Source organism: Oncorhynchus gorbuscha, linkage group LG19, assembly GCF_021184085.1.
Source record: "Oncorhynchus gorbuscha isolate QuinsamMale2020 ecotype Even-year linkage group LG19, OgorEven_v1.0, whole genome shotgun sequence".
NCBI classification, from domain to species: domain Eukaryota; kingdom Metazoa; phylum Chordata; class Actinopteri; order Salmoniformes; family Salmonidae; genus Oncorhynchus; species Oncorhynchus gorbuscha.
Genome location: NC_060191.1, coordinates 14,546,597 through 14,566,133, shown reverse-complemented (window position 1 = coordinate 14,566,133; position 19,537 = coordinate 14,546,597). Strand labels below are relative to the sequence as shown.

Here is a 19,537-nt window from a genome sequence, read left to right as displayed (position 1 = left end):
GAGCGACCACTTCACCCAGGGGCTCAGAGAGCGACCACTTCACCCAGGGGCTCAGAGAGCGACCACTTCACCCAGGGGCTCAGAGAGCGACCACTTCACCCAGGGGCTCAGAGAGCGACCACTTCACCCAGGGGCTCAGAGAGCGACCACTTCACCCAGGGGCTCAGAGAGCGACCACTTCACCCAGGGAGCGACCACTTCACCCAGGCATAATTCTTTATGACTGGCAGATTAGCAGACAACAGTTGAGATGAAGGGACTAGCTGATGAACCAAACTACTCCATCGCCCTGCTGGAGGGAGCCACGGCCCTCAGCGACATGGTTGAGAATCACATTTATGAACAAACACTGGTAAGTACTGTACAGAGACATTCTCTGTACATTAATATACTTGCTACTTTATAGCGTATCGAAGTTGTGCCCATGGAAATTAGATTAGTTGATTGCCTAATCCAGAAATAGATTGATAAATTCTAGCAATCAGCACATAAATAAATTGATTGAGGATGTGACAAATACAATGCTGCTTTGTAAAACTGTGTGCCAGTCTCCTCTCACTTGGTTGAAGTGACAGTCATTGCGCCCGCTATATATGCTTTCAGTTCACACCAGTGGAAAAATGAGGTTGTGGATTTCTCTTATATAATTGTATGGTGTTGGTTGATAGTTGGTTGACAGTAAGAATAATCAGTCATTGTGTACCTGACAGATACAGGTGAATGACATAATAGCATGCTAGACAGCCAGTAAACCTGTCGTGTCATGTTTTTCCTCCCTCAGGCTGAGAAGAATGCGTTCTTCGTGGCAGACTTGGGGGTCCTTATGAGGCAACATGTTCGCTGGCGAACCCACATGCCCCAGATTCGTCCCTTCTACGTTGTCCAAGCCAACAGCAGCCTGGCTGTCATTGAGATCCTAGCTGTTCTCGGCACTGGCTTCATCTGCACCAACAAGGTGCCTGAAGCGCTCTCTCCTGCTACTACTATCATAACACTGCAATAGCATAACAGACAACCTGTCCAGATCAAATTGCATTTTTAGTGTAGATTAATTTACGGGTCCTTTTCCACAGCTTTAGGATGTGTTTTTCAGTTAAATGCATTTTACAGATTCATGGCTTACATCAGTTGCAGCTTCTCACAGTGCTGTTTAGGATTTGTTGGGCCAATTACTGCTTTATAACTGCTTCATAATTCAACTGGCCTCTACTCACAGAAAATAGGAAGGACCGCCATCTAGTGGAGAAATGTCTCGCCACAGATCATGGCTCCTTCTCTACTTAGAGCTGTAATATCAACACTGATGTTTTTGTGTTTTTTCAGTATGAGTTGGAGCTTGTGCAGGGCTATGGCGTTCCCTCTGAAGACATTATCTACAGCGGTGTGTGTAAGCAGATCTCCCAGATCAAGTACGCAGCTAAGAACGGCATCGACTTCCTGGTGTGTGACAACGAGGCCGAGCTACGTAAGATCGCTCGCTGCCATCCCCGTGCCAAGTAGGTGTCCATGTAACTGTTATTAAACCGTTATTTTAAAAGTCTATATTTCATACTCTACAATAAAACTACAATGGCTATAGATATGAAATCCCTAAAAATGGTAATCTCCCTCGTCTCTGCTCAGACTGCTGCTGGAGGTGTCCACAGAGGCATCCAGTGAGGAGATGGGCATGGCGTTTGGCTCCAAGCTGAAGGACTGCAGGCACCTGCTGGAGAGCGCCAAGGAACTGGGCCTGCAGGTGGTGGGGGTCAGGTATGTCCTTCTGCAACGCCACCCTTCCTCTAGTCAGAGTTCATTATTATATTCTAGTTTTTTTTCTTTTGTCTTTTAATTATGTGCTAATAAATTAAACTGTATGTGTGCAGCAGAATGGTGTGCCTGTGTCCAATACTATTTTCACCCTGAGGAGAAAATAGTTTACTGTATCATTGGGGATTGACCATTGGACAATTCAGCAGTATTTTTTTGTTTGCCTGAATAATATAGTCACTTGCCCGAAAATGTGAAAATAGTTGTTTACACCCAAATTGCTGTAACTTGTCAGTCACTTAACAATAGGGAGGAAGTAGAAAAATCAGTTTTACGGGCCTGCTGCATTGGACGTATAACTTCCGCAGAGTGTGAGACACTCCAATTAATTTCAACCAAACCCTGGGTGTAAGCGTGCCGGCTCCCCAAGAGGTTTGCGCTGCTTGAGCTGAACTACGTTCTGGTTCTATTTTCAAGAATTCAACATGCAGCCGAGATCAATAGGACATAGTAGCTAGTGCGCTGCGCTCTGACCACACGTTAAGCAGGCTACTGAAATGATTATTTATGAAATTTTATCGCCTGCCTAATGACGCTGCCCGGCTGCCATAAATTGACCGTCTTTCACTTAAACAATGGAGATTAGGCCTACTGAAATTTTTTTGAAGTTTTGTTGTTTCACTTCATTATTCCATTTTGCAATTACTTTGGTGACCTCCGAGCAGGCTCGACTTGCCCGTCTGCTCAGTTTCTGTTCCTCAGTCAATCCCTGATTATATGGTATTCCCATGACGTCATCATTATCCCCATGATGCAGGTTCCACATTCCCAGCTCCTGTGACGACCCTCAGGCCTACAGCCATGCAGTGTCTGACGCTCGCTGTGTCTTTGACATGGGGGTGAGTTAGCTAGTGCTTATGTTATGGGACATTGAATGTGCATAATATGTGAAGGAGAGCCTGAAATATGAACCACCCTCCTATTATATTTTGTTTTGAAGTGTTGCATGTATTTTTCTTTTAATGTTGTTTTCAGGAGGATATTGGCTTCAGTATGACAATCCTGGATATTGGAGGTGGATTCAACGGCTCAGAGACTCAGCTGAAACAGGTCATTATTGTATAATAGTTAGCTCGTTACATAGTACTGATTTAGATGGATTACTTCAACTGAATTAATATGTGACTCAGTCAGTCAATGGTCACAAACAACTTCACCTTCTTTCTGACGTCAGGCCTGTACTAGTAATGTATTTTTCAAAGGAAAGCCTTCACACCGCTTTACTTTTTGAATTTGAACAAACACACTATAGAATGCCTGTTAGGCTGAAGGTTCTGACTGTTTCTTTTCCTCTGGTAACAGATTAACAGTGCAGTCAGGCCGTTGTTGGACCTGTACTTCCCTGCATCGTCTGGCGTCTCCATCGTGGCAGAGCCTGGCAGTTACTACGTGTCCTCCTCCTTCACCCTGGCTGTCAACATCATCGCTAAGGAAGTAGGCGCCCGGGATCTTTATGGCAATCACGGTCAGGGGCAGTACCTTCTCAATACCTAGCATATGAAGTCAAATGGTCAAAATCAGTGCTATAGTAAATGTGGTTCAGCAGACCTAGATGCTCCAGTAGACCAGCACATACCGTTTCTACTATTTTTGTCTCATGACTCTTGACTGCCATACCTCTTTACAGATGAACCATCTCCCAACGATGAGCCAGAGTTCCTGTACTACATGAACGATGGGGTGTACGGCTCGTTCACTAGCAAGCTAGCAGACAATGTGATTCCAGCTCCGGCTCTGCCCAAGGTGAGTTTTGGCTTCAGGGCTTAGTAAACTAAATCTAAATAAACAAAATTACTAATGAAATGGCAAATATTCTGCATTTTCATGATTTTGCATCACTAAGAAAAGTTCAGTTCGATTCAATTTCCTGCTCAAGCACCCTGAAGTGAATATTAGGCTACATCCCAAATGGAAACCCTATTCCCTATTTACTCATAAGCATGGCCCATAAGTCTCTCTAAATGACTCTCTCTGTGTCCCTGGATGTCCCAGAGCGGTGTGTCTGAGGAACCGGTGTTTGCCAGCAGTCTGTGGGGTCCGTCGGGTGATGAGCTGGACCAGGTGGTGGATCAGTGTCTGCTGCCAGAGCTCAGTGTGGGAGACTGGCTGATCTTCAACAACGCTGGGGCCTATAGCCTGGGCCCTCCGTCTACTTTCACAGATTCACCCAGACCCCCCGTCTACTACACCATCTCTACTGGAGACTGGTAAGAGACAGACGAATGTCAGGGTCAGGCTGGCACTGTCACTGTTTGAAATGGGGAGCTGTTGAGGATTTGATTTATTGTTTGAGGTGAGTTTCCCTCATTTTAATGTATGTGAAGTGCTTCCACCATCTGGAAAAGTGTTATTAAATGACATCAGTTTATTTATTTGGGACCTACTGAGTTTTATTTTAACAGTTGTGCTGCCATTGACTTAGTTTGTTCTATATTGTTTTAGTAGTCATTGAAGTGAAGATTAGTTATTTTCAACAAGTTTTGTTTTTTGTTGTTGATAGGCTTGAGATGCAGGATGCTGGTATCACCCAAAACATCAGCATGAAGAACTTCTCTCTGGTTCCCTATTTCCTCCACTCCAGCCAATCAGATGAAGCACTGTCGGTCCCAGCTTAGGCTAGCTGAACCAATCCCATGTCTCTGCTGTGCTGACCTCACCTGGTCAACATTCCAATGGGAGGAAAAGACTGAATGGTGTTTGCTGGCTAAAAGCTTTTTATTATTCATTTCATAAGGAATTGAGCTTTTTTGGGGGGGGAGCCCTATACAGTATGTTGTTGGCTCTCTTAAGGAATAGCACAGATGTTCCTTCCTTTTCCACATGCAATAAAATGGATGAGTCTGTAGGGATGGAACTCCCACCTGTGGTTACAGTTTACATACAGTAAATGGAATTTAAAAGTTATACATGAAACATGTATTATATTGCCTATATGTCTCCTTTTGCCAGTCTTGTAAATTCAATTGTTTACCTACTCAAAGTGGAGCAGTTGCTTATTTTAACAAGACATGATTTTTAAAGCCATTTTTGGATGCTTCGCTAAATCATATTTATGTTTATTTATGGTTTTGTTTGTTTTTTGTGCTATGAATATCTGATCACCTGGCATTTATGATCGGTCAGTATTTAAAAGGGGGCATACAGTAGCCAATGATGCATCCCAAATGCCACTCTATTTACTGCACTACTTTTGAACAGATCCCTATCTAGGGAATAGTGTCATTTGGGATGCATATAACAGTGCAGTTCCTCAGATAAAGGGGAACTCTATTTGACTTAAGCAATATGACTACAGAATATCATTCACCAAATATCTCGTTGATAGGGAGCTTGTGCTCACACTCTAAATATAGACCGTCTTGAGACTATTATCATAATGCAACATTGATGTTTCATTTGATTTTTAAAATCTCTCTTACAAGTCTCTGTGGAAAGAATTGTCTGTGAATTGGTCTCCAGTTTTGCCTAAAGTAAATTAATATAAAAGCTCTGAATCATAATGTGTATATGTTGTTCTTGCTAGTAAAACATACATTTTCACCCACCGCTTATTAACCGCACTGTTATACTGGTAACATGAGCCACTATACCCAAACATACTCAGGGGACAGTTTATTAGGTACACCTAATACTGGGTAGGACCACCTTTGCCTCTAGAACAGCCTGAATTCTTTGGGGCATGGAAACATTGATCAATTGATATCAAAATAAAATGCTTTTGGTCACATATGCATAGTTAGCAGATGTTATTGCGGGTGTAGTGAAATGCTTGTGTTCCTAGCTCCAACAGTGTGGTAGTATCTAACAATACACACATCTAAAAGTAAAAGAATGGCATGAAGAAATATATAAATATTAGATTGAGCAATGTCGGAGTGGCATTGACTAAAATACAGTAGAACAGAGTACTGTATATAAATATGAGATGAGTAAAGCAGTATGTAGACATTCAAGTGACTAGTGTTCCATTATTGAAGTGGCCAGTGATTCCAAGTCTATGTATATAGGGCAGCAGCCTCTAAGGTGCAGGGTTGCATAACCGGGTGGAAGCTGGTTAGTGATGGCTATTTAACTGTCTGGTGCTCTTGAGATTTATGTTTTTCAGGCTCTTGGTCCCAGCTTATATGCACCTGTACTGACTTCGCCTTCATGATGATGGCGGGGTGAACAGGCAGTGGCTCGGGTGGTTGTCATTGATGATCTTTCTGGCCTTCCTGTGACATCAGGTGCTCTAGGTGTCCTGGAGGGCAGGTAGTTTGCCTCCGGTGAGGTGTTGGGCAGACCGTTGCGGGCATAGCAGTTGCCGTACCAGGCGGTGATACAGCCTGACTTGATGCTCTCAATTGTGCATCTGTAAAAGTTTGTGAGGGTTTTAGTTGCCAAGCCAAATTTCTTCAACCTCCTGAGGTTGAAGAGGCGCTATTGCGCCTTCTTCACCACATTGTTTGTGTGGGTGGACCATATCAGGTCGTCAACAAAGTGATGAGTACACCAAGGAACTTGGAGCTTTCCACCTTCTCCACTGCGGTCCCATCGATGTGGATAGGGGCGTGCTCCCTCTGCTGTTTCCTGAAGTCCACGATCAGCTCCTTGGTTTTGTTGATGTTGAGTGAGAGGTTATTTTCCTGGCACCACTCTCCCAGGGCCCTCACCTCCCTGTAGGCTGTCTTGTCATTGTTGGTAATCAAGCCTACTAATGTTGTGTCGTCTGCAAACTCGATTGAGTTGGAGGCATACGTGGCCACGCAGTCATTGGTGAACAGGGAGTACAGGAGGGGGCTGAGCACACACCCTTGTGGGGCCCCAGTGTTGAGGATCAGCAAAGTGGAGGTGTTTTTTCGAAGTCCAGGACCCAGTTGCACGGGGTGGGGTTCAGACCCAGGGCCCAAACTTAATGATGAGCTTGGAGGGTACTATGGTGTTGAATGCTGAACTGTAGTCCATGAACAGCATTCTTACATAGGTATTCCTCTTGTCCAGATGGGATAGGGCAGTGCGATGGCGATTGCATCGTCTGTGGAACTATTGGGGAGGTAAGCAAATTGAAGTGGGTCTTGGTGTAAGGTAGAGGTGATATGATCCTTAACTAGCCTCTCAAAGCACTTCGTGGAACAATGGTGGACATCTTGAAGCAAGTGGGGATAGCAGATAGGGATAGGGAGAGATTGAATATGTCTAAACACCAGTCAGCTGGTCTGCACATGCTCTGAGGACGTAGCCAGGGATGCCGTCTTGGCCAGCAGCCTTGCGAGGGTTAACGCACTTAAATGTCACATCGGCCACGGAGAAGGAGGGACCACAGTCCGTGGAGCCGCTTCGTCTTGTTTTTCTACTGCAATAGCCCATTCTTGACAAGGATCGACGAGTTGTGCGTTCCGAGATGCCGTTCTGCACACCACTGTTGTATGCCGCTATTTGGCTGTTTGCCTTTTAGCTTGCACGATTCTTGCCATTCTCATTCGACCTCTTATCAACATGCAAGTTTTCGCCCATAGGACTGCCACTGACGGGATGTTTTTTGTTTGTCGCACCATTCTCGGTAAACCCTATACACTGTCGTGGTGCGTGAAAAGCCTAGGAGGCCAGCTGTTTCTGAGATACTGGCACCGACGATCATAACACGTTAGGTTGCTTAGGTCACTCGTTTTGCCCATTCTAAAGTTCAATTGAACAGTAACTGGATGCCTGTCTGCATGCTTTATATAGCAGGCCACATGAATCAGTCTCTGTAGGAGCAAACCATAATCGAAAAATGTGTTGATGTACCTAATAAATTGGCCACAGTGTATATTCCACTAGAACAGGGTGTGTTGTCTATTTTCGACTGAGGATAACAATGTTGAGTAACTGGTTTTATGTGAATGCCTCTCAATGAAAGGAGACTCCGGTGACCTCTAACCTACTATTCAACACCGACTTGAAGTGACACAGATAGGTGCCCAGAAAGAGAAGTATACTACAAAGCAGGATCAATGTGCTTTGGGCAGCTAACTTTAATAAACAACCAAAAATAACAGTTGATTTTCTGGTTCGTTAAGAAAGCTAAACATAGATACACTAGATGTACAAAAGTATGTGGACACCCCTTGAAATTAGTGGATTCGGCTATTTCAGCCACACCCTTCTGACAGGTGTATAAAATCGAGCACACAGTTATGCAATCTCCATAGACAAACATTGGCAGTAGAATGACCTTACTGAAGAGCTCAGTGCCTTTCAATGTGGCACAGTCATAGGATGCCATCTTTCCAACAAATCAGTTTGTGAAATTTCTGCCCTGCTAAAGCTGCCCTGGTCAACTGTAAGTGCTGTTATTGTGAAGTGAAAACGTCTAGGAGCAACAACGGTTCAGTAGCGAAGTGGTAGGCCACACAAGCTCACAGAACAGGAAATCCGGGTGCTGAAGCGAGTAGCGAGTAAAATAATAATCTGTCCTCGGTTGCAACACTCCCTATCGAGATCCAAAAAACATCAGCACAAGAACTGTTTGTCGGGAGCTTCATGAAATGGGTTTCCATGGCCGAGCAGCCTCACCCAAGCCTAAGATCATCATGCGCAATGCCACGCGTCAGCTGGAGTGGTGTAAAGCTCGCTGCCATTGAACTCAAGCAGTAGAAACACGTTCTCTGTAGTGATGAATCACTCTACACCATCTGGCAGTATAACGGACAAATCTAGGTTTGGCGGGTGCAGAGAACACTAAGTTTTGTGGAGGAGGAATAATGGTCTGGGGCTGTTTTTCATGGTTCGGGCTAAATCTTAGCGCTACAGCATACAATGACATTTTTAACGATTCTGTGCTTCCAACATTGTGGCAACAGTTTGGAGAAGGCCCTTTCCTGTTTCAGAATGACAATGCACAAAGTGAGGTCCATACAGAAATGGTTTGTCGAGATCATTGTGGAAGTACTTGACTGGCCTGCACAGAGCCCTGACTTCAACCTCATCGAACACTTTTGGGATGAATTGGAACGCTGACTGTGAGCTAGGCCTAATCGCCCAACATCAATGCCCGACCTCACTAATGCTCGTGGCTGAATGAAATCAGCCCCCGCAGCAATGTTCCAACATCTAGTGCATTGGTATTCAACTCCTACTCTGTGAGGTCCACAGCCTGCTGGTTTTCGGTTTTATCTAATAATTAATTGCACATACCTGGTGTCTCAGATCTAAATAAGTTCCTGATTAGAGGGGAACAATGAAAAGAAACCAGTGGAAGTGGCTGTGGGGTCGAGAGTTGAGTTTTAGGGATCTATTGGAAAGCCTTCCCAGGAGAGTGGAGGCTCTTCTTTCACACCAATAAAGTCATGAAGAGGGCACAACAACTCATTTTCCCCCTCAGGCGACTGAAAAGATTTGGTATGGGTCCCCAGATCCTCAAAAAGTTCTACAGCTGCACCATCGAGAGCATCCTGACCGGTTGCATCATCACCTGGTATGGCAACTGTTCTGCATCTGACTGTAAGGCGCTACATTGTGTACAGCCCAGTACATCACTGGGGCCAAGCTTCCTGCTATCCAGGACCTATATACTAGGCAGTGTCAGAGGAAGAGACAAAAAAATTGTCAAAGACTCCAATCACCCAAGTCAAAGACTGTTCTCTCTGCTACCGCACGGCAAGATGTACCCGGAGCGCCAAGTCTAGGTCCAAAAGTCTCCTTAACAGCTTCTACCCCCAAGCCATAAGGCTGCTGAACGATTCAGAAATGCCCCCCCCCCTTTTGTTACACTTTATTTTTTACTTTAGTTTATTTAGTAAATATTTTCTAAACTATTTCTTGAACTGCATTGTTGGTTAAGGGCTTATAAGTGAGCATTTCATGGTAAGGTAAACATAGATACACTATATATACTGTTGTATTTGGCGCATGTGACAAATACAATTTTATTTGAATTCAACACAAATACAACAAACTAGTAAAGTTTTACACACTTTATTTCACCTGTAACAAAATAAGAAATATGTAATTTAGTCAAGTTAAATATACATTTTCTCTTAACATTCTATCTTTGGCCAAACATAATTCTCATGAATATTAAATATACAGTGTATTGAGCACATTCAGTAGGTAGGAAAAACAATTAAATGCACAAGATCTAATAGTCAAGCATAGTTTAGCAATCCTTAACGGTAATTGACTTATTTGGTAGGCTCTGGAAGAGTCTATTTAAGGCTCTGGCTGTTCCGTTAACTTCTACATTTCTGCACCTTGCTCCACACTTTGGAGGTTGCCCCCAAAAGAGTGGACAGTTGTCACCACTATAACCAAATGACAATAGGGTGATCTCGTCTTGTCAGTAGTCCAAAGCACAGTTGTAAACAATAATATTTGTATAATCTTCAACAAGAGCTGATCAAACTTAATGTAAAGGAGTAAAACCCTGCTATCATTCATCACACATTAAACTGCCAATAACAACATAATATCTCAAGTGGACCTGAATGAAATATGAAATTAAAAGTCAAGAAACTTTAAACATGTCTAAGAACTTTAGTTTTTTAAGAATTCAACATGTAATTAATTGCATTGAAGTCTTCAGTGAGCAGTAGCACAGTGAATGAGTTCCTTCCCATCTAATGAAGAAACAGCTTATTCTACAGTGTCTTTAAGGCAAGAGTTTATTCTGGGCAGAGGACGAAGGAACGGTGCCGAAAACACCGCATGTGTAACATCACCGCTGTGACAGACTCCCATCTGCCAACAGGGCACCTTCTTGGTGGCCAGGTGTCGACGGGCGTGCTTTGCCAGGTGGTCGCTACGCATGAAGCGGCTGTGGCACATGGGGCAGGCGAAGCGCTTCTCACCCGTGTGGGTTCTACGGTGGCGTGATAGCTCATCGGATCGAGCGAAGCGTCTCTCACAGCCTTCCCACCTGCATTTGAAAGGTTTCTCACCTGAACAGAACACAGAGGAAAGACTAGTGTTACAGCAAGAGACGCACACAGTCAGCCATACAGGCTAAGAGGGTGATTACCTGATCTTGTTATTATGTAAGGAGGTCTTTGAACGCTGTGGCTTTAGTGTAATTACAGCACCAATAAGGTAGGTAGCAAGAGGAAGCCAAAGACAATAACAACTTTTAAAAAATCTGAGATAAACTCTGTTGTTATTCCTACAATATGTAATGTAAACTCTGTTGTTATTCCTACAATATGTAATGTAAACATGTAAATATGTAATGTTATTCCTACAATATGTAATGTAAACAAAAAGGCCACTACCTGAATTTGTAACATTTAAACCAGACTCCCCACAAGCCCAGTCTTACCTGTGTGAGTCCTCATGTGAGCCTTGAGGTGGGAGCTCTTAAAGTAGGTCTTTCCACAGTCCTCGTGGGGGCAGATATGACTGCGGACTCTGGACACCTCAGCAGGCTGCAGGCTGCGCCGCTGGACCACTGAGGTGAAGCCCGGCGCTGGGGCGATGGCTGGCAGCTTGGTGCCACCAGATGTCAGCACTGACGGCTGGATCCCGACAACTTGCCGGGGAACCAAGAAGATGATAGGGCCCTTTGTCACCTGGTCACCCATGAAGAAAACTGAAGGAGGACCAACTGCTGCTGACGGTTGTTGGTGACTGGTCTCTACCATTGGAATATGACTGTTCGCTGCAATGGGCACAGCAGGTAGTATCTGGCAATAAACCGGAACAGGAGAAACCCCACTGTTGACAGGGGACACCGATGTAGGTTGGTGGAATTTACCAACAGAGGCTGGCAGAGTCACAGTAACCAGAGCCTGGGTGGCAGCCAGTTCAGCAGAGGAGTCAAGGGGTGTCATGTTCCCTTTGGAGTCCCTGCCAGATAGCCCATCTGCCAGGGGGTTGATGCTGTCTGGGCTTGGCTGAGGAGGCAGGGGTTGGGTTAGTCTGTGCTCCAGGGGGGCGGCTGGACAGATGCTCCAGCTGCAGTGCTGTGCATCTGCAGTGTGACGGATCACACTAGTGGCCTGTGATTGGGGCTGGCTGACCATCTGTGGCTGTGTCAAGCCCTGCTGTGCTGGCTGTGGGTTATGGCTCTGGCACCAGGAGGTCTGTACTGTCTCTGGAGCAGGATGACTGTGAATGGCCTCAAAGTTTGGCGGGCTGTATGGCGGGGTCATACACTGAGACAGGAGGGTAAAAAACAAGGTTGTGGTTACGAAACAATATAATCTCTACATTGTGTGAGGTTATATTTATTAAATTTCACTTAGTATGGAGGATTATCACAGTGAATGTATGTGACAGAACTTGAGAGAACACACACAAGTAACACAGGACATTTACCAGAGACTCATGAACCTCAGCCGGGTCAAGTGAGAGACGAGAGTCATCCTCTGAGAAGTCAGAGGAAGGGGTCAGAGGTCGGAACTGTCTATGTTTGAAGCTCCTGGAAGTCCTGGCTTTCCAGTGGGTGTTCATGAACATAAGAGCCTCCACGGCCTCCATTTCTCCCACAGCCATAGGGTGACACTGGGACTCTTCATGGTTCTGTCTGCCAGGATGGTACAGCTCATCAACTTCCATTATGCCACTCTGTTAAGAGATAAAGAAATATACACTGAGTGTACAAAACATTAAGAACTCCTTCCATGATATTGACTAACCTGGTGAATCTAGGTGAAAGCTATGATTCCTTATTGATGTCACTTGTTAAATCCACTTCAAATCAGTGTAGATGAAGGGGAGGAGACGGGTTAAAGAAGGATTTTTAACCCTTCAGACAATTGAGACATGGCTTGTTCATATGTGCCATTCAGCGGGTAAGTGGGCAAGACAAACAAAAATACAACACTGCTGGGTTATTCACACTCAACAGTTTACTGTGTGTATCAAGAATGGTCCACCACCAAATAGACATCCAGCCAACTTGACACAATTATGGGTTGCATTGGAGGCAACATGGGCCAGAATCCCTGATAATGGACTATTAAGGCCCAGTGCGCTACTTCTGTGGGAATATATACACTGTATAAAGTTTGGGGTCACTTAGAAATGGTCTTGTTTTATAAAAGAGTCCATTAAAATAACATAAAATTGATCAGAAATACAGTGTAGACATTGTTAATGTTGTAAATGACTATTGCAGCTGGAAACGGCTGATTTTTAATGGAATATCTACATAGGCGTAGAGGCCCGTTATCAACAACCAATCACTCCTGTGTTCTAATGGCACGTTGTGTTAGCTAATCCGTTATCATTTTAAAAGGCTAATTTATCATTAGAAAACCATTTTGCAATTATGTTAACACAGCTGAAAACTGTTATCTGATTAAAGAAGCAATAAAACTGTCCTTCTTTAGACTAGTTGAGGAGTATCTGGAGCATCAGCATTTGTGGGTTCAATTACAGGCTCAAAATGGCCAGAAACAAAGGACTTTCTACTGAATGTTGTCAGTCTATTCTTGTTCTGAGAAATGAAGGTAATTCCATGCGAGAAATTGTCAAGAAACTGAAGATCTCATACAATGCTGTGTCCTACTCCCTTCACAGAACAGTGCAAACTGGCTCTAACCAGAATAGAAAGAGGTGTGGGAGGCCCCGGTGCACAACTGAGCAAGAGGACAAGTACATTAGTCTAGTTTGAGAAACAGACGCCTCACAAGTCCTCAACTGGCAGCTTCATCAAATAGTACCCGCAAAACACCAGTCTCAAAGTCAACAGTGAAGAGGCGACTCCGGGATGCTGGCCCAGGCAGAGTTGCAAAGAAAAAGCCATATCTCAGACTGGCCAATAAAAATAAAAGATTAAGATGGGCAAAACACAGACACTGGACAGAGGAACTCTGCCTAGAAAGCCAGCATCCCGGAGTCGGCGGGATGTTTTTATTTAACTAGGCAAGTCAGTTAAGAACAAATTCTTATTTGACAATGATGGTGACGCTGGGCCAATTGTGCACCACCCTATCGGCCTCCCGATCATGGCCGGTTGTGATACAGCCCAGGATCAAACCAGGGTCTGTAGTGATGCCTCTAGCACTGAGATGCAGTGCCTTGACCGCTGTGCCACTCAGGAGCCACTATGTGCAATGGCAAAATGTATAGAATTGCCGTAAATTAACTTTAAAAAAATGTATCTCTGCTGTCAAGTAAACAAGTCAAATGTTTTGCTAACTTATGGCCCCGAAAAGGCTAGGGCCAGCCCTGGCTACTGGTTTAATACATTTACAATAGTAAGAGAGTTCAGTCATTTAGCTTCACAAATGGATTGACTGCACACATCAGTTGACTGCATGTGTGGGTATGGATGTGGGTACGCAGACCCGCCAACCACTTCGGCTCTTTGTGAGGAGTTCAGAATTTGTGCCCCATATCACAGTTCAGAATTTTGTAAACTGTGAGTGATCGGCTAGTGTATCCCAGCACTTTGGCCTTTAACACAGTTACCCAGTAGATGCACCGGGCGTGCTGCTTATACAAACAGTCCCACGCCCCCTCCCACAGGCTACGCAGAAAGATGGGACTCAAATCTACCGTCCTACAAGTTAAACTAAATCTCAACATCCACTTATTATTACTGAAAATGTCTCAAAAAGTTGTTTACTTCAAAACCTATTCCAAGGAGATATGCACTTTTTAAAAAACAAAATGTAATCATCCAGCTTCACTAACGTTAGTGGTTTGCTAAATACTTCAGTGAGAATGAGTATTGTAGCTACTTACATTGTTGTGGCGCTCGACAAAGGACGACATACATTTTCTCATATTCGGAGACAATGTTTCGAATGTAACGTCACTGTGTTAATGAAGTGGTGTGTGACAGTCAGATTTGTGGTAAATGTTACAATAGATGTTTTCTTTTCCTTTTTCTAGTTCCATTCAGCGATAATTTCAAATGCAGTGGATACAGAGGGGCAGGTCTCTACTTTCAGCCAATCAGACACAAAGGTGTGTTAGACAGGAACCAATAAGACAAGAATCAACGCGTGATCAGGGGCTGATGTGGTCCGTGGAAACAGCGTGGTACACAACAGCATCAGCGTGCGAAAATACCGCTGCGAATCCTCTTTTTCCGAGTTGAGTGAGTCACATAAAACCCCTAACATGACGAATTGTAGAATTTTAAACGATATCAGTTATTTCACTGTCTACTGAACTACATCTGATGATACTTTAATTGTTATATTATATTACATTATTTTACACACCTGATATTGTTAGTCCAAATAAAAAATTAACATTTTTTAAAAAAAAAGTCTATAAGACTTGACTTAAATATAAAATCCAATATTATATAGCAGACTGGTCTCATAGACTATACAATGTAGTAAACGTAAATCCGGGATCCCACATTTGTATCATATGGTAGCCTAGGTAGCCTAGGTCTGGGGAGCTGGTAGCCTAGGTCTGGGGAGCGGGGTGTAAGTAAAGGTTAGTGGTAAGTGTCAGCTGTCAAGACGTTCCTCCTATGGGGCAGAGACTGGGAACAATGGGAGGCTGCAGACAGAGACAATAGTGAAACATACACACAGACGACCTCCCAAATGGCCCCCTGTTCACTTAACAATGTACTACTTTTGACCAGGACCCATAGGGTAGTGCACTATATAGAAAATAGGGAGCTATTTGATATGCACCCAACAGCCAGGCAGCACGGCAGCTCCAGGCCTCTGAGTGGTGTTACTGTCTATCTGACATTGAATGATAATATTTAACATCACACCCCCATTAAAATAACTGTCTATAAATCAAATAATAAAATATTTAATTCAGTCCAGTCAGTTATGACTCACTGAACTCTTTCCATCAAGTACAGTGTTCCTTAAAATAGTTAACTCCATTACTAGTTCACTGTATCACAGTATCATGTAGTGTCAATGCACGGTCTCTAGATGATCAGCGGTCTCTTGCTCAAATAGTGTGTCCTAGATTCAAGTTGTAATGTAAATAGATGGGGTTGTATCTGGAGTGTTGGGACTGGCAACTGTGCAAGTACAGTATCTTGTGATCAGAACCTTATAGGCTATCTGAGCTACTGCTGTTCATCTGAGGATATTGCTGGAATGGAGGTGTGGCAAGAGGGCCTGGGCACAGTCCCTGAATCCATCCCTTTTTCTCAGAAGAGACCAGGAAAACCCAGCAGTGTCCATCCCTCCCCCTTTCTCACATAAATGCCAGCAGTCACATTATGCTGAACTCTGAAGCTGGGTTGCTTGTGAGATCGTAATGCATGGGGGTGGAGGAGTGAGAGGTGGTTGCATGCCTCTAGGCGTAGACAGACCCATATTAGATTACTAACATTTTTTATTTGAACCTTTATTTAACTAGGCAAGTCAGTTAAGAACAAATTCTTATTTTCAATGACTGCCTAGGAACAGTGGGTTAATTGCCTTGTTCAGGGGCAGAACGACAGATTTTTACCTTGTCAATTCAGGGATTCGATTGTGCAACCTTTCGGTTAGGTTACCTGCCGCCCCATTAACATTAAGACTAGACACAGACTTATTCCAGTTTATCCCACATTGACCAGTCCCAGCTAGCAGTACAGAGGAGTTATTTTGAAGCCTCACTCCTCAGTGAGCTATCTTGTTACTGAGCTGGAAATAACTCATTTGTGCTGGCCTGAGTGACGAGAACTGGTGTCGTCCCAGCTAATAATAATAATAATAATATATGCCCAGCTGATGTCATGGGCATACATTCCTGTTTCCCGGGATCGAACCCACTACCCTGGCGTTACAAGCGCCATGCTCTACCAACTGAGCTACAGAAGGACCACCCACCCAGCTGATGTGGGCCTGTTTAGTGGTGGTGAAATAGCAGTGGAGAGAGGCTCAGTGTTTGGTCTTCAGGCGTATTCAACCATGCTGGTCATTTATGAACATTTGAACATCTTGGCCACGTTCTGTTATAATCTCCACCCGGCACAGCCAGAAGAGGACTGGCCACCCCACATATGCTCTCTCTAATTCTCTCTTTCTTTCTTTCTCTCGGAGGACCTGAGCCCTAGGACCGTGCCCCAGGACTACCTGACATGATGGCTCCTTGCTGTCCCCAGTCCACCTGACTGTGCTGCTGCTCCAGTTTCAACTGTTCTGCCTTATTATTATTTGACCATGCTGGTCATTTATGAACATTTGAACATCTTGGTCATGTTCTGTTATAATCTCTACCCGGCACAGCCAGAAGAGGACTGGCCACCCCACATAGCCCGGTTCCTCTCTAGGTTTCTTCCTAGGTTTTGGCCTTTCTAGGGAGTTTTTCCTAGCCACCGTGCTTTTACACCTGCATTGTTTGCTGTTTGGGGTTTTAGGCTGGGTTTCTGTACAGCACTTTGAGATATCAGCTGATGTACGAAGGGCTATATAAATACATTTGATTTGATTTGATTCAGAGTGTACATTGGAGGATTGTAAAATGTCAATCTTAAATCCTGGAGACATTGGCACTGTTTACTGATGCCTAAGAGATGTCTCCCTGTGTGAATGGGTGAGACCTCGTTTCAAGTCCTCCTCCCAGAGCGCTAAGAACCTTGGCGTGATCCTGGACAATACCCTGTCGTTCTCAACTAACATCAAGGCGGTGGCCCGTTCCTGTAGGTTCATGCTCTACAACATCCACAGAGTACGACCCTGCCTCACACAGGAAGCGGCGCAGGTCCTAATCCAGGCACTTGTCATCTCCCGTCTGGATTACTGCAACTCGCTGTTGGCTGGGCTCCCTGCCTGTGCCATTAAACCCCTACAACTCATCCAGAACGCCGCAGCCCGTCTAGTATTCAACCTTCCCAAGTTCTCTCACGTCACCCCGCTCCTCCGCTCTCTCCACTGGCTTCCAGTTGAAGCTCGCATCCGCTACAAGACCATGGTGCTTGCCTACGGAGCTGTGAGGGGAACGGCACCTCAGTACCTCCAGGCTCTGATCAGGCCCTACACCCAAATAAGGGCACTGCGTTCATCCACCTCTGGCCTGCTCGCCTCCCTACCACTGAGGAAGTACAGTTCCCGCTCAGCCCAGTCAAAACTGTTCGCTGCTCTGGCTCCCCAATGGTGGAACAAACTCCCTCACGACGCCAGGACAGCGGAGTCAATCACCACCTTCCGGAGACACCTGAAACCCCACCTCTTTAAGGAATACCTAGGATAGGATAAAGTAATCCTTCTCACCCCACCCCCCTTAAAATATTTAGATGCACTATTGTAAAGTGGCTGTTCCACTGGATGTCATAAGGTGAATGCACCAATTTGTAAGTCGCTCTGGATAAGAGCGTCTGCTAAATCACTTAAATGTAAATGTAAAGTAAACAAATATAATTTGAAACCAGGTGTGGTGTGGATTACTTTAAGTAAAGGACACCAGGGTTTTACTCCAAACACTCCCCCACACAATATGACTCTAACTACAGTACTCCTCTGCTTATTTACTTATCAAATGGGGCAGTGTTTTTTTCCCCCAAGATGGCGTAGTAGTCGAATGTGTATTTGTCTTGTTCCGTATAAATAGTTGTTTTCCTCGTTTTTTTCCATATATATTTCATATATATTTTACTCACTTTCCATCTACGGACTGAAAATATTTTCCTGCAACCCGCCTCACCCAATGTGGTACGGTCTGCTATTTTTATACTTTAGAACTGGAACACCCATTAGAAGCTAGCCAGCTAACTAGCTACTAGCAAGTAGTCAGTTAGCCACTGCTAGCGGTCTTCACCGTTAACTAGGACAACAGCCAGCTTCAGCTCAGTCAATACCTGCCAGTCTGCACAGCGTGATATCAACCCAGAGCATATCGGACTAATTTTTCTCTACCGCATCACCGGTTTCCTGCCGCAAGCTCTGGACCATAACACCGGATCATCACAGCTAGTTAGCTGCAACCGAGTGGCTACTGCTGGCTAACGCCTCTGTCTCGAAGCAAGCACAAGTTAGCCTTGAGCTAGTCTCGAGCTAGGCCCATCTCCCGGCTAGCCGAAGAGGTCTACCAGCTAATTCTTGAGCTACAATACCTATTTTGCCAATTAGCCTGGACCCTTTATTGCCGACACGGAGCCCCGCCGATCCATCATGACTGGTCTGCCGACATAATCGTCTGAGGTGGTTTCAACAGGCTTTTCTGTTGCAAGGTCGCTGAAGACCCATCTGCTAGTCCCGGCCTGCTAGCTTTCGGAATCGGCGTGTCTCCAGCTCGCCTAGCGTTGTAGCGACTACCGAACGGCTCCCTGACTCACCTATTGCTGCTCATTGGACCCTCATTGCTTCTGAAGCTAAGCAGGGTTGGTCCTGGTCAGTCCCTGGATGGGAGACCAGATGCTGCTGGAAGTGGTGTTGGAAGGCCAGTAGGAGGCACTCTTTCCTCTGGTCTAAAAAAATATCCCAATGCCCCAGGGCAGTGATTGGGGATATTGCCCTGTGTAGTGTGCCGTCTTTCGGATGGGACGTTAAACAGGTGTCCTGACTCTCTGAGGTCATTAAAGATCCCATGGCACTTATCGTAAGAGTAGGGTTGCTAACCCCGGTGTCCTGGCTAAATTCCCAATCTGACCCTCAAACCATCACGGTCACCTAATAATCCCCAGTTTACAATTGGCTCATTCATCCCCCTCCTCTTCCCTGTAACTATTCCCCAGGTCGTTTCTGCAAATGAGAACGTGTTCTCAGTCAATTTACCTGGTAAAATAACGGAAAAATATAAATAAATAAATAAATGATCACTTGGCTACACATGCCTCTCCCTAATGTCAATATGCCTTGTCGACTGCTGTGTCAGTTAGTTATTATTGTTTTATTTCACTGTAGAGCCCCCAGCC

At 44.7% G+C, this 19,537-nt stretch overlaps 2 protein-coding genes across 2 annotated transcripts; one reads left to right on the top strand and one right to left on the bottom strand.

Moving 5' to 3' along the window:
* The first annotated feature begins 213 nt into the window (after positions 1 to 213).
* On the top strand, positions 214 to 5,309 carry LOC124005586 (antizyme inhibitor 1-like). Its single transcript, XM_046314984.1, has 10 exons — positions 214 to 352; positions 782 to 955; positions 1,324 to 1,496; positions 1,624 to 1,752; positions 2,567 to 2,648; positions 2,785 to 2,859; positions 3,112 to 3,274; positions 3,437 to 3,552; positions 3,802 to 4,016; positions 4,310 to 5,309. The coding sequence occupies exons 1-10, from the start codon at positions 251 to 253 to the stop codon at positions 4,422 to 4,424; spliced, it is 1,344 nt and encodes a 447-aa protein (XP_046170940.1). The 5' UTR covers positions 214 to 250; the 3' UTR covers positions 4,425 to 5,309.
* A 4,351-nt stretch (positions 5,310 to 9,660) lies between these two features.
* Positions 9,661 to 14,639, bottom strand: LOC124005998 (Krueppel-like factor 10). Its single transcript, XM_046315657.1, has 4 exons — positions 14,455 to 14,639; positions 12,079 to 12,327; positions 11,081 to 11,915; positions 9,661 to 10,706 (listed from the first exon to the last, which is right to left on the bottom strand). Exons 1-4 carry the CDS (start codon positions 14,494 to 14,496, stop codon positions 10,402 to 10,404), a joined length of 1,431 nt encoding a protein of 476 aa, XP_046171613.1. The 5' UTR covers positions 14,497 to 14,639; the 3' UTR covers positions 9,661 to 10,401.
* Positions 14,640 to 19,537: the final 4,898 nt, after the last annotated feature.